Source organism: Amblyomma mixtum, chromosome 4, assembly GCF_055824585.1.
Source record: "Amblyomma mixtum isolate Tamu chromosome 4, ASM5582458v1, whole genome shotgun sequence".
NCBI lineage: Eukaryota > Metazoa > Arthropoda > Arachnida > Ixodida > Ixodidae > Amblyomma > Amblyomma mixtum.
Window position 1 is genome coordinate 45,153,369 of NC_143015.1, and position 12,923 is coordinate 45,166,291.

The window sequence follows — 12,923 nt, forward strand, 5'->3', positions numbered from 1 at the left end:
TAGTTACCACGTCGATTGGTTTGATTTTTGCAACCACGACCATTGAAACGCAATAACTGCATTGATACTAGTAATGATATCTACTTTTCCTAGCAGCTTGTTTCTCTGTGCACTTCTTTACTAGTTCTTTCAGGAGAAAAAAGCTACCATTCATATTTTTTTCTTTCTCTCTCCCCATAGTGTCTAGAAGATGAAATGGTGTGCACCAATGAGGTATCGTTCACCTGATTTTCTTGATTTTTGTTGAATAAGGCCAAGTAGCCGCTAAACTTGATTCTAATTGCAAGCTGTGAAGATTGACATCAGTGCTGTAAGTATTAGATCCGGTTTTGAATGTGCTCAAACCTACCGAAGCAGAGCTTCCGTATTTTGGAAATGAACTTTGTCTCTCATATATGTTCCATTAAAAAAGAGGTCACTAGAAATTTAGCTTTTTGAAATTTACCACTGTTTGAGAGCCAGCAACTTATAATGCGCCGCTTGGACCATAGTGCAGCGTTACGAATGAAAGCACAAATTAACAATGGCATGGTTGATATCCAGTTTTATATCACGCGTGTTTGGCGTAGGCAAAGAGCTGCGTGATATTACACAGGTCTATTTTCACATCCTTTGCAGACACTGCTGTCTCAAGTGGCCAATTTGGTTGGCGTAAGTACATGTGATTCCAGGTGTATTTTTGTTCTTCCTTGCGCTTTGTTGAGTACCCTCTGGAAACCTTGTGCGAACGATAGTAAATTATATTTTGACCCGAACACAGAGTCACGCTGAATTTCACTGAAAAAGAGTGGATTGTTGCTTATTCTCCAGCAGGTGTTGTGTTTCAGCCTGTGAATGCTTTTCTCTCCAAGAAAAATTCCTGTTACGTTCGAAAGGGTTCAGTCACAGAATTGGTTTGCGCTATTTCATTTCGGGACAGTAGTGTAGTCAACTCGTTTTGCCACCACACGTCGCATAAGAAGACACTATATAAAAACTGCGTTCTCTTTTCTGTAAAAGAAAATGCTGGTTGGTAACCAAGATTCTATATCCGAACCTTTTTATCTAAGGAGTTTTCATCTAAGCCGTTTTTGTCTAAGCTGTTTCGTTGCTACTTCGGCCAGTCCGCGACATACACATATGCGTGGGCTGATCACCTTATAGCCATTAACGAAAACCTAGTAAACCAGCTGCAATATTGCCAGTTTTGGACACTTTCTTCGATGTTGTCATAAACATGGCATTCAATAATGGAAAGCCCAGTCCCTCGCTTATTTTAACTCTCTAGAAAAAAGCCACTGCAGAAAATCTTTTATTAAATTTGTTTTAATAAATCAAAATCACTCTAAATTATTTTGGTTTTACCAACGCCCAATTTTTTTAAGTTCAACAGGTTTGAAAAAAAAAAACGCCAGGCGAGAAATCGAGACGCTGCGCCTTAGACGTGCGCGGAAGGTTATCTAAAAGCTAAAGCATGAGTAAAACCCATCCGTTACCTGTACGTTCAATTATACCAAAAGACCTTGCTTGTCTCACTGAAGCGAAGTAGGCAGCAAAGCTTTGCGAGCCTACCCAGCAGCTATCCCTAATTCTCTATACCTAGAGTGAGAACAATTGTCTACGTCAGTATTCTAGAGTGCGATGAACAGTCGTGAAAATATTTGCTAACACCTGTGCTAACGCCTCTGCTAACAACGCACCTAATCAAAGAGATGCGAAGCAGTGTCAAATGTATTTATTATTGTTAAATGCAGACCGGATAGCCACGACTTAAACTTGGTGCAGAAACAGTAGCGCTTTCTATGGTCTGCAACGCAACTGTCACGGGCCCGTAATATGGCGTTCTGCTGTCGTTCTATCAAATCACGGCTTGACATATCCGTTCCCTCGTTTCCTGAGAGTTCAGCACACAGACGCAGGTTCTCATCTTCGCTTAAACCTTACAAACAATACTGCACTATCATTACCTCCTAGAGCTCACATAAAAATAAAATTAAAGCAGTGAAAACATTTGAAAGCTGTTTTAGATCACCTTTAGGAACCGGGTATGATGCGCGTCTCCAGTTCCGTAAAAACATTTGTCACTGATGTGCAGGAAACGAAACCTTACGGATGTAGCACCATAATCCAAAGCTCTAGCTCTCTTATCATCGTAAAAACCGCAGTATATTCACGTCTGGTCGCCTTATGACCCAAGAGCCTTTCTTTATACACGTAATCGAAATAGTTCTAAGCCCGCCGTCATTAGCGGGTTAGATGAAGCACGGTAATTGAAAATGCCGGCCTTGCATATAACACCACTGATATTGTTGTAGCCCTTTTGAGTAATAAGATGTGGTAACTGCCCAAAAACACGCGACCTCTCAGGCTAGCGAAAATACCCCAGCAACAAAAGACGTTCTAAAAGTTTTTTCTCATCGTAATATTTCTGGAACACTACGAATGTGAAAGCGCATTCATTTTCTCTTCAAGAAGCACTGTTGCTGGTAGTTTTCGAACAATTTATTGGCGCTTCGAACATGCGATCATCTCCCTTATTTCGAACAGACAAGAAAAAAATAGGGGGAGGCGGAGGAGGAGAAAAGCATTTATTTAGTAATGTACAGAGAGGTGCTCGGGGAGAGGCCCCTAATGGGTCTCACCCCTTACAATACTAGGCGGAGTCCCTCATTCCGGGATCCCGTTGGTCGAGACCGCTACACAAGTCCGCCGAACCAGGGCCTGTTGGGCCGATAGTTCCAGGCTGCTGAGCAGGGCCGCCTCCCAGTCCTTTCGGGTAGGGGAAGGGGTGATTGGGGGGAGAGAAGGATTTTTTCTGCATGCCCAAACCATGTGGAAGGTGTCGGCCACCTCCCCACAGAATGAGCAGCGGCCGTCAAAAGAAGGATTAAAGTGCTTGAGAACCGCCGGGCACAGCAGGGTGTTTGTAAAGAGCCTGAGGAGAATTCGTTCGCCAGCTTTACCTAGTCCCTTCATAGGAGCTGGGTATCTCCGGTGTTCGGCACGATAGTGCTCAGTAATTTCTTTAAAAGAAAGGAGAGGGCTGTGATCTGGGTTAAGCTCCTCCCAAGGGACGCCTGGTGCGCAGCACAGACCGATGACTGGTCTCGCTTTCGTGCTCAATGTATTTATTTTGTTTTTTCTTCTAGTGTTTCATGTGCGAGTAACCTATAGCAATCAAATCATGTTTTTTTTTAGTTAAGCATGGGCCCTTACTCAGATTCCTAAAATCTAATTCTGCCACTTAGTGTGCATCAACGATGGTCGGTCAATACATTTTCCCTGTTGGCAAACTACTAGCTGCCTTCCGATTGTTCAAAACGCAAAAGCCTTCTCAATCATTTGAGGAAGTTTATTACCCACAAGCATTTTTCGTCTTCATCGCAAATAAGCATATCCGCAGGTGGCTTCTTTCTCAACATACCCGGCACCCACTAGCCTTAATAAGTTCTAAGCTCTATTTAGGTCGTCATCTTATGCTTCTATTGGGCTCAGATTTTTTAGAAGTCAGTATCTTTACACCAACAAGCCGTTCTCCACCCATTTACAGGCCCACTCTCAGTCTAGGCTTGTTATTTTCATTTTCTTTACAATTTACCGTTTTGGAAACAGCACACAGGGGTTATAAGTCTTATATAAACCGTAAAAACACTATTTCAGCGGCGCTCAATTTTACATTACACCAAAATGTATTTTTTTGGCTTGTATGAAAAAGAGGCTGCAGAAACGAGCTCAAGAGGACGGAAAAGCATGCGAGTTGACTAGAGACCGAATAAATCTTGGTTTGGTAACCCATGACATGAAACGACGGCGTTTGAGCGCGGAGCGATCGGACGCGTGGCACATCGGCTCCGTCGATTTTCGAGTGGAACGCGCAATCTGATGTAACACCCATCAAACCTGTGCGTCTGCATCTGTGAAGTCAGCAGGATCCTGGAGACACCGATCTGACCCAGGTACGCCCAATTTTCGGCCACTTCGAGCAACCCTCCGCATCACCACGTAGCGGTCGAGCTGAGCCTAACGGCTCCGGCTCCCCCGCCGCTGGCTGCGGAGACGCCTGCCGGCCAACCTCTCAACATGGCTCTGCCTGAACAGCGCGGATACGACCCCACGACTCTGTCGTGGACGTCTGTCCCTGCAAGCCAGCCAGAGGATGGCCCATCCACCATTTCGGCGCAGCAAGCTGCCCTTTTTCAAGTCGTTGAGAGCCGGCACCGCCGCCGGCAGAACGCACGAGGAGCTGAAATGCCCAAGACTCCTCTCGACAAATCAGCAACGGAAGACGCTCGCGCTCCGTCTTCTAAATGTCCACAAAAGACATTTTCACCAGTCTCCAAGAGGACGCCCAAGCCAACGGTCAGGATGAACCCTGACGATTACGTGATCGTGCAGCGGCCACGCAGTACGGTCGCCCTCAAGACAGCATTCAAGCACGGTGAGCTCGGCGCTGCCATTTCGCAACTCATCGGCAGACAGCATATGAATGCGATTACAATTTCTCCCAATTGGGAACAAAATATTATCGTCTGTGGCACGAAGAACCCCGAGGTGGCTCAAAAGCTTCTGACGGACATCCAAATTACCACCAGCAAAGGATCGCTCCCACTTCACGGACACCTCAAGCTCACCGGTGATGTGTGTCGTGGTGTGATTACTGTGCATAACCTTGAAACCAGCGAATACTTGAAACATAGTGTGCAGTGGCGCGGTGGTGAATTAGTCCATGTGCGCAAGCTGGGAACATCGAATGTAGCTGTGCTAACTTTCGAGGGACGCAGCGTTCCGCGTTACGTCCACTACAATGCCGAACTGACTCCCGTCAAGGAGTATAAGAAAACGGTGCCAGCGTGCTACCGTTGCGGCACGCTGGGGCACCGGGTGGACAACTGTCCCACCCCGGTCAAAGAAAGATCCGGCCTTTGTGGCCAGAACGTGGGGGTTGGTACTGAGGGGATGGCCCCCCACGTTTGCAATCCCATGTGCATAATATGCGGGGGCCCGCACCTCACCAGCTCCCGCGAATGCACCAGCAAATTCATCCGGCTTCCGCAGCCAGGGCCCAGGCCGCCAATCAAGCCACCCAAGGGAGCCAATTCCGGCGCGACACGGGGAAGTCACGCCACCGGCCGGCAGCAAAACAACCAGAAGACACCACGGCCTCCCCCTGGCAAGACAGCAACGGTACCGCCACCACTCGGAGCAGCGGAGTTCCCAGCTCTCAGCGCTTCATCTGGCGGCGCCGCCTGCAACCAACCCAAGGTAGGCAGCTGGGCGAGTGTCGCCTTCTCTCCTTCCCCTCCTCCCTCCTCCCCCACCAGCACCGCCGCGACGCAGGAACTCAAGCGCGAGCTCGCCCTCTTGCGAGCTCAAAACAAAAAAAAATGGCTGAGGCTTAACTTGGTTAAGCCTGGAGAATGCGAAGCATCATCGTGTCGCGTAATTTGGAGGCGCACAACCACAGCGACGGCGCGAGGTGGGCCCCCGTTTCTCCACTGTCGTGACGTCATCGTGTCACGTGGTGTGGCGTCATGTATCACGTGATTTGGAGGCGCACAACCACAGCTATAGTGCCTAGAACAGTATATTCTAGGCACTATACCACAGCGACGGCGCGAGGTGGGTCCCCGTTTCTCCACTGACGTGACGTCATCGTGTCACGTGGTGTGGCATCATCGTGTCACGTGATTTGGAGGCGCACAACCACAGCGACGGCGCGAGGTGGGCCCCAGTTTCTCCACTGTCGTGACGTCATCGTGTCACGTGGTGTGACGTCATGTATCACGTGATTTGGAGGCGCATAACCACGGTGAAGGGCTGAAGTGGTAGCTAAAGTAGTATGCTTCTCATAAAACTAGCCAGCGAGCTTAACTCGCTCAAAGCCCAATTCCCTACTCCGCCCGCGTCGAGCGGCGAGGAAGAAAACATCACAGACAGGGAGATTCCTACTCCTGTGGAGAGTCGTGCCGCGGCCCTGGAGACCCGGGTGACAGCGATTCAAAACACAATTGGCTGACCTTCCCAAAATTATCCACGGTACCATTGCGCGTCAGGTGGAGAGTGTCATCGCACAGGTGACACAAGCCGTAACTCACATTATCCAAAAATGGATAAAAGACAATCCGCGCGTCCTTAAACGCGTAGGGCCCATCAGGGACGCTAACCGCCCCTCCAAATTCAACAGAGTTATTCCCGATGAGTTTCACTTCTCGGAAGACTCCTGCACGTCTGCGCCGGGCACTAGCGGACTGGGGAGTGTTAACAACGTAACCCCACCCTCCGCCTCCGACCATAGCCCCCAACCCTAAGTCGCGAGCAAGAACAACTCAGCCGCTTACACTAACGCAGTGGAACTGCCGTGGTCTCAAGAACCACATGAAACGGACTCATCTCCGCCTCTATCTTGAGACCTTTGAGTTCCTCGTTGCCGTGGTTGCCCTTCAGGAACCGGGCGCCGGGGCCAAACTAACAAACTACACTACATTTCAACACAACCCGGAGACATGTATACATGTTCACAAGCAGTATACTGCGCAGGAGGTCACGCTCCCCACAACACCGCCTTTCCCATACACGATGGTGTCAGTGCTGCCCCTAAAGCGGTCTGACTCACCTGTACACATTCTAAACATTTACTGCACACCTAAACTTAAGAACGTCACGTTCAATGAAATTTTCACCCAAGCTATGCAGGTGGCTGGAAGGGATCCCCTTCTGATCGTCGGGGATTTCAACGCCCCGAGCAGGCTATGGGGGTACCCACGGAAGGACAGGCGTGGAAGGAAGCTTGCGGAACTTCTCTCCACACTTGGGCTCACTTTACACACTGACCCCACCAACCCAACACGTGTCGGCAATTCGATTCAACGAGATACTTGCCCGGACCTCACATTTACACGCAACATACGTCATGCCGACTGGCTGAATACAGAAGACACTCTGGGTAGTGATCACTGCATAATCAACACAACCATTTACATGCGTCCCCTGAAACGCCCACTAATACAAGCTCGTGTCCCGGACTGGACGACTTTCCGCACCTCTCTACCCATCATAGACCCCCTCCAGTCGGGATACGACGCATGGTCCAAATCGCTCACGTCTACACTCACACAACACGAAAAGCATATACAGCTCACAGAAACACAAACGGACGTGGACAACCACTTGCTCCACCTTTGGGAGGCCCGCCACAGCCTCACCAAACGATGGAAGAAACAGAAACATAACAGACGCCTAAAGAAACGCATCCTCGAACTCACACAACAGGCAGCGGAATATGCTACTCAGCCAGCCGACACTAACTGGGTGGACCGGTGCAACGCGGCTGCGCGCCAGATGTCTGGCCGCAACACGTGGCGCCTATTCCGCGCTCTCATCGATCCAATACAAACACGCACGGAAACCCAACGCCATTTCATAGGGCATTCCACAACTTTACAGGATCGACAACACAGCTAGCGCACGCGCTCAGGGATCGATACCTGTACACCACTAAGGACCCCCGGCCGGCGGCGTACTCCTATGCAGGCGAAGAGAACACGGAGCTGGACACTCCGTTCCAGCTCCACGACCTCCGGGCGGCCTTAAGTAAGATGAAGTGGGGCACTGCACCCGGGCGCGACAAGGTTACGGTCAAGCTCTTGGCCAACCTTCCCGACGCAGCCTACGCCGCGCTCTTCAAATACATCAATAGCATTTGGGACGGAGAGACTCCTCTCCCTCTCGATTGGAAATCGGCTCTCGTGACCTTCATTCCGAAGGCCGGCAAACCTATTGATGTGGAGAACCTTCGCCCCATCTCCCTCATGTCTTGTGTCGGCAAGCTGATGGAGACGATGGTGCGTGACAGACTCTCCGTTTACCTCCAAACACAGCACACTTTCGCGGACACCATGTTAGGTTTTCGTCCTCACAAGTCAGCACAGGATATACTTCTGCAGCTCCACCACGACATTTTAGATCCTGTAGAATGTCCCCACAACGACAAGGTGGTCCTGGCCTTGGATCTTAAAGGCACATTCGACAACGTCAAACATGAAGTAATCCTGGACCACCTCAGTACGCGAGGGAACTGTGGCCACAAAACATTCCATTACATAAGACAATTTCTTACAGACCGTCAAGCCTATATACGCATACAAGATGCGGAACACGGGCCATACACCATCGGCTAGAGGTGAACACCTCAAGGCGCGGTCCTGTCTCCCCTGCTCTTCAATTTTGCAATGCTTCGTCTTCCCTCCAAATTGTCTTTTCTGCCCGGGATACATCACACTCTTTATGCGGATGACATTACAATCTGGGCCACGCAAGGTAACCTGGGCCACATGGAGTCCTGCCTGCAAGCAGCGGCGACCCTAGTCGACGACTACGCGGCCTACTGCGGACTCCAGTGCGCCCCAGCTAAATCAGAATTTGTGCACTTACGTCCCTCCCCTCGGGACACAACACCGCTTCGCATCAGTCTCCCCTCGGGACCGATCCGGGAGGCCAAAGAGATCCGCGTCCTTGGCCTCTTCATACACCACTAACGCAGAGTCGACACCACCCTAGCCAAACTTCGCACGGTGGGAGACCAGGTAGGCCGCATGGTCCGCCGGGTCTCCAACAAGCGGGGCGGATTACGAAGCAAGGATGCACTGCGGCTTGCCCATGCTTTCGTAACGAGTAGAATCCTCTACTCAACTCCCTACTTGCACCTGCGCAAACACGATGATGACCAACTGGAGGTCATCCTGCGGAAAGTCATCAAGCGGGCTCTCGATCTCCCGGTCACCACGTCCAACCAGAGGCTTCTGGCCTTGGGCGTGGTGAACACATTTCGGGAGCTTCGAGAAGCCCACTTAGTCAACCAATACACGCGTCTTGCACAGACCACGTCCGGTCGCCGCCTCTTGGACCGGCTACATCAAACATAACTACCACATTGAGGAAAGGGAGAGAGTGCCAGAACCCTGGAGACGCGCCCTGCGGGTCCGACCCCTTCCCCGGAATATGTCCAGAGAAGACCATAGCGGTCGTCGCCAGGCGCACGCGGAAGCGTTGGCGCGATACTATGGTAACCAAGAACACGTGTATTACGTGGACGTTGCCGGCCCACACCACGGGGGTGGACACGGCCGCAGTCGTACACAATACAAACACAGTTAACGGGCTCACTTTCAAAGCCTACAACGCAACACATGCGGAGGAGATTGCCATTGCTCTGGCTCTCACGAATCCCAAGTCAAAACACATCATCACCGACTCGCGAGGGGCCTGTCGGAACTACGAGTTGCGCTGGGCTCCCCCGCTTGCCTGGCGCATACTGGAATATAGCTGTCGATGCGAAACTCCAACTCCACGAAATCTGATTTGGGCCCCCGGTCACCAGGGACTCCAGGGAAACGAACAGGCTGATCAGGCCGCCCGCGCACTCTCTCCCCGGGCTATCTCCCTCTCCTTGGAAGGGTACTCCCAATCAGATAATCTGGCCCTTAGATTCAAACAAATCACCGATTACTACAAGGAGGAGCACCGGCGCTACCCGGCCCCTTGTAAGGGTCTGGATCGCGCTGACGAGCGCCTCCTCATCAAAATTCTTACTAACACTGTGCTGTGCCCGGCGGTGCTTAAACATTTCAATACATCCTTTGATGGCACGTGCCAGTTCTGTGGGGAGGTGGCTCACACCTTCCACATTGTTTGGGCGTGTCAATCAAACCCATCTATCCCCCCCAACCCCAACCCCACCAGAAAGGACTGGGAGACGGCCCTGCTCGGCTGTCTAGACCTAAAGAGCCAAAAGGCTTTGGTTCAACGGACGCGGGCGGCGTTGCTTGCCAATGGGGCACCGGAATAGGGGCTCCACCCAGTATTGTAAGGGGAAAGGGCCAATAGGGTCCTACCCCAATCACCTTTCTGTAAAAAACTTAATTTTCCATAAATGTTTTTCACCACCACCACCAATGACATGAAATAGGTCATGTATAACAAAGAAAGAAAGAAATTCATGGGCGTACTGGATAGTCTATGTGGCAATGTTAGATAATAAGCCCCTAGTTTTGGAGTGAAGCGGGAGGCCCCCGGTCCAGCTAACTAAACATGCAAAAAAAGAAAGCGCTTAGCGTACTGCAAACAAGTGGCTGTGTTGGCTTTCTGAGTGGGTCTTTGGCACTAATTGAATGAAGTGGAAACGGGCATAAGTAGGGACAGAATATAGAGTGAGGTTGTAAATGACAACCTCTCCCGCTCCACTATTGTACCGCGGGGGAGAGAGGAAAAAAGAGTGGGGCGATGAGTGGGGGGATAGGTGATAGAATATATATAGAAAAAGTGAAAAGTGAAAAGAAGAAAGAGAGATGATCACCACCAGCGTCCACCGACAAGATAACGTGCCAGCTATCAGGGGCGTTTATTTATTATTCTTTTTTTTCTTCGTTTACTTCTTCCTTTGAAATTCTTCATGCCTTCTTGTCTTCAGGCTTGCAGCTGTATTGTAGTCAAAGTTCACACTTATACTGAAAAATATAAGTAAAAACAAGATTAAATGAACAGTAAGTCAGAAAACTCAGCAATGGAAAAGGTTACATTCTTGTGTATTGCCTTCCATGGAATGTGTGTTTGTTTGTGTTGGTATTGGCCCCCTAGATTTGGATTGGAAAACGTTTATTGTCAGCACTGAGCCCTAGCGGGCATTATACTAGGTGGCTTCGAGCCCATGGCTCTTGGCGACCTTGTGAGCCCACTCAGTGGCCCGGACTTGCGTCAACGGGTCTGAGCTGGCCAGTATAGCCTCCCACCGCTCTAGAGAAGGGACTGGTAGTAGGTCCGCCGGTGGCGGCGCCTTTTTGCAGCTCCATAAAATGTGGTCATATCCGGCTATCTCGCCGCATTGTTTGCAAGTAGCGTTGTATTGTGTTGGATACATGTGTGCTAGTCTCGACGGGCTAAAGAAGGCTCGCGTCTGGAGCCGACGCCACGTTACCTAAAAATTTGCGCAAAGAGCCTCACGGCAGAAAAAAACATTTGGACATACTAGGAATCAATATCGCTTATCTAGTTACTGACGATGCCAAAATAATGTACTCTCACTGGGTTGCCGCAAGGGCAAGGGAATTAGCTTTCTTTTTTCGTAGTTCAATGAAATTTTCCTTACTATTGCAGAATGGGAACATATGTATAGTATATCGATGTTGCTTCAAGCCTTGAGCAAGGTTGGTTTACTATTCAAACAAACAGCAGCAATCGAGCTCCTTCGACGAAGCGATCAAACTGTGAATAGAGGCGTAAAAGCTCAAGCACGGACACTCACTATCACCCACATCATCGGGTAGTAAGCAATACATGAAGATTTTGTGCCACCCTTGAGGGCACACACTTTTAATCTTTAGGGTACGCCAGTGTGGCTTGTAAAGCAATAACTACAAAACTTCAAGACGCCGTCCGCACAAAAATGAGGAGACCTGTATGCTTTCTTGTCATTCGGTTCGTTGGAAACTGGGTTTGACCGTGCTAAGTGACACCTGATAATATAGACAATATGCTTTTGCATTGCTTTTTTTTTTAAATTGGCAGTGGCTTAGCTCTGCTATGGCAGGATATACGTAGCGTGATGTGCGGGCGAGGTGTCCACATCTGGGTGTACACCTGAACCAGAGGAAATGCACATAACGGCCCTCTTGGAACAGTAAGCACCTCAACCGTGCTTTAAGCTAAGTGGCGGTAGTGACAGGTGTGCGCTGCAAGCGTGGACAATGACAACGTTGTGCCAGAAACACGGCGCTGAAGCCATAGGCCGTCGGCGTTGACAACGTTTTATACTCCCATCATTTTAAGGAAAGGAAGTGCACATAATGGCTCCCTGGCTCAGTGGACGCCTGAATCGTGCTTATAGGTGCGTGGATTAATGGGAGAGAGATGTGGGCTGCAGGCATTGACAAGGCTGTGCCAGAAACGCGGTGCTCAAGCCATAGGCCGTCGGCATTCATTGTGTTTATTGGCTTTGGCGTTGTCAACGTTTTACACTCCGATCATTTTAAGGAAAGGAAGGTGAGCGCGCGCGCTGAGGCACGCAATCTGTGCGCCGTGTGACATCACTCTTTCTCGCGCATGCGCACCACGCCTCCCCAGGAGCCAAGCAAAACTGCTCAACCTAGGCCAGTGTAGCTCACGCTACAAAATTCCTGTCTGAATCCTACAGACCCAAACTCACTATGATTAGAGGATCAGTCTAATGAATGCCTTAAAAGCACTAAAAAAAGCGAAAAATTGCGCCAGTGGCCTGTAATTTGATAGACGTATTTATAACAGTGTGCCAAATGGTCAATAGGTAGCAGCATGGTGCAGACGCAAGAACAGCGGCCCAGGAGCAACGTAAAAATGCCCGCCCCACTAGCAGATTGCACACGGAAGGAGCAGCCTTTCGTTATTCGGTTTTTGCACAATGAAGGTGTGAAACCTATCGAAGTACACAGCAGAATAAAAGCGCAGTATGGAGACTCAAGTCTGTGGCAGAAGGAAGTGCATTAGCGGGCTAAGAAGTTCGCAAAAGCTATAGCATTCGTAGCTTATGCTCCTCGTCGAGGCCAGAAACCAATGCAGCCATTGAAGCCGTCGTCTCTGAAAACCATCGAGTGATACTAGACGACATTGCAGCAATTTAAACATTAGCCATGGCTCAGCATATAATGTTAGGCATGATGTGCTGATTCCACAAAGTGTCTGCAAGATGGGCACCCCGGCCGCTGACACCTGAATTGGCGCAGCGACGTGCGAATGCGTGTGAACAACTTCTGTAGCACGTTGAAGTAGACGGTGATGCATTCCTTGCGAGAATCGTCACCGGGGACGAAGCCTGGGTCCATTACTATCAACCAGAAACGAAGAAAGCAAGTAAGGAAGGGTGCCATTCCTCATAACCCAAACCAAAAAAGTTCCGAACCCAACCATCAGCAGGCAAA

At 49.9% G+C, this 12,923-nt stretch overlaps 1 protein-coding gene across 1 annotated transcript; it reads left to right on the forward strand.

The window, feature by feature from the left end:
* Positions 1–3,880: 3,880 nt before the first annotated feature.
* LOC149346393 (uncharacterized) lies at positions 3,881–9,896 on the forward strand. The gene is made up of 2 exons (XM_089585392.1): positions 3,881–5,241; positions 9,718–9,896. Exons 1-2 carry the CDS (start codon positions 4,060–4,062, stop codon positions 9,859–9,861), a joined length of 1,326 nt encoding a protein of 441 aa, XP_089441518.1. The 5' UTR covers positions 3,881–4,059; the 3' UTR covers positions 9,862–9,896.
* Positions 9,897–12,923: the final 3,027 nt, after the last annotated feature.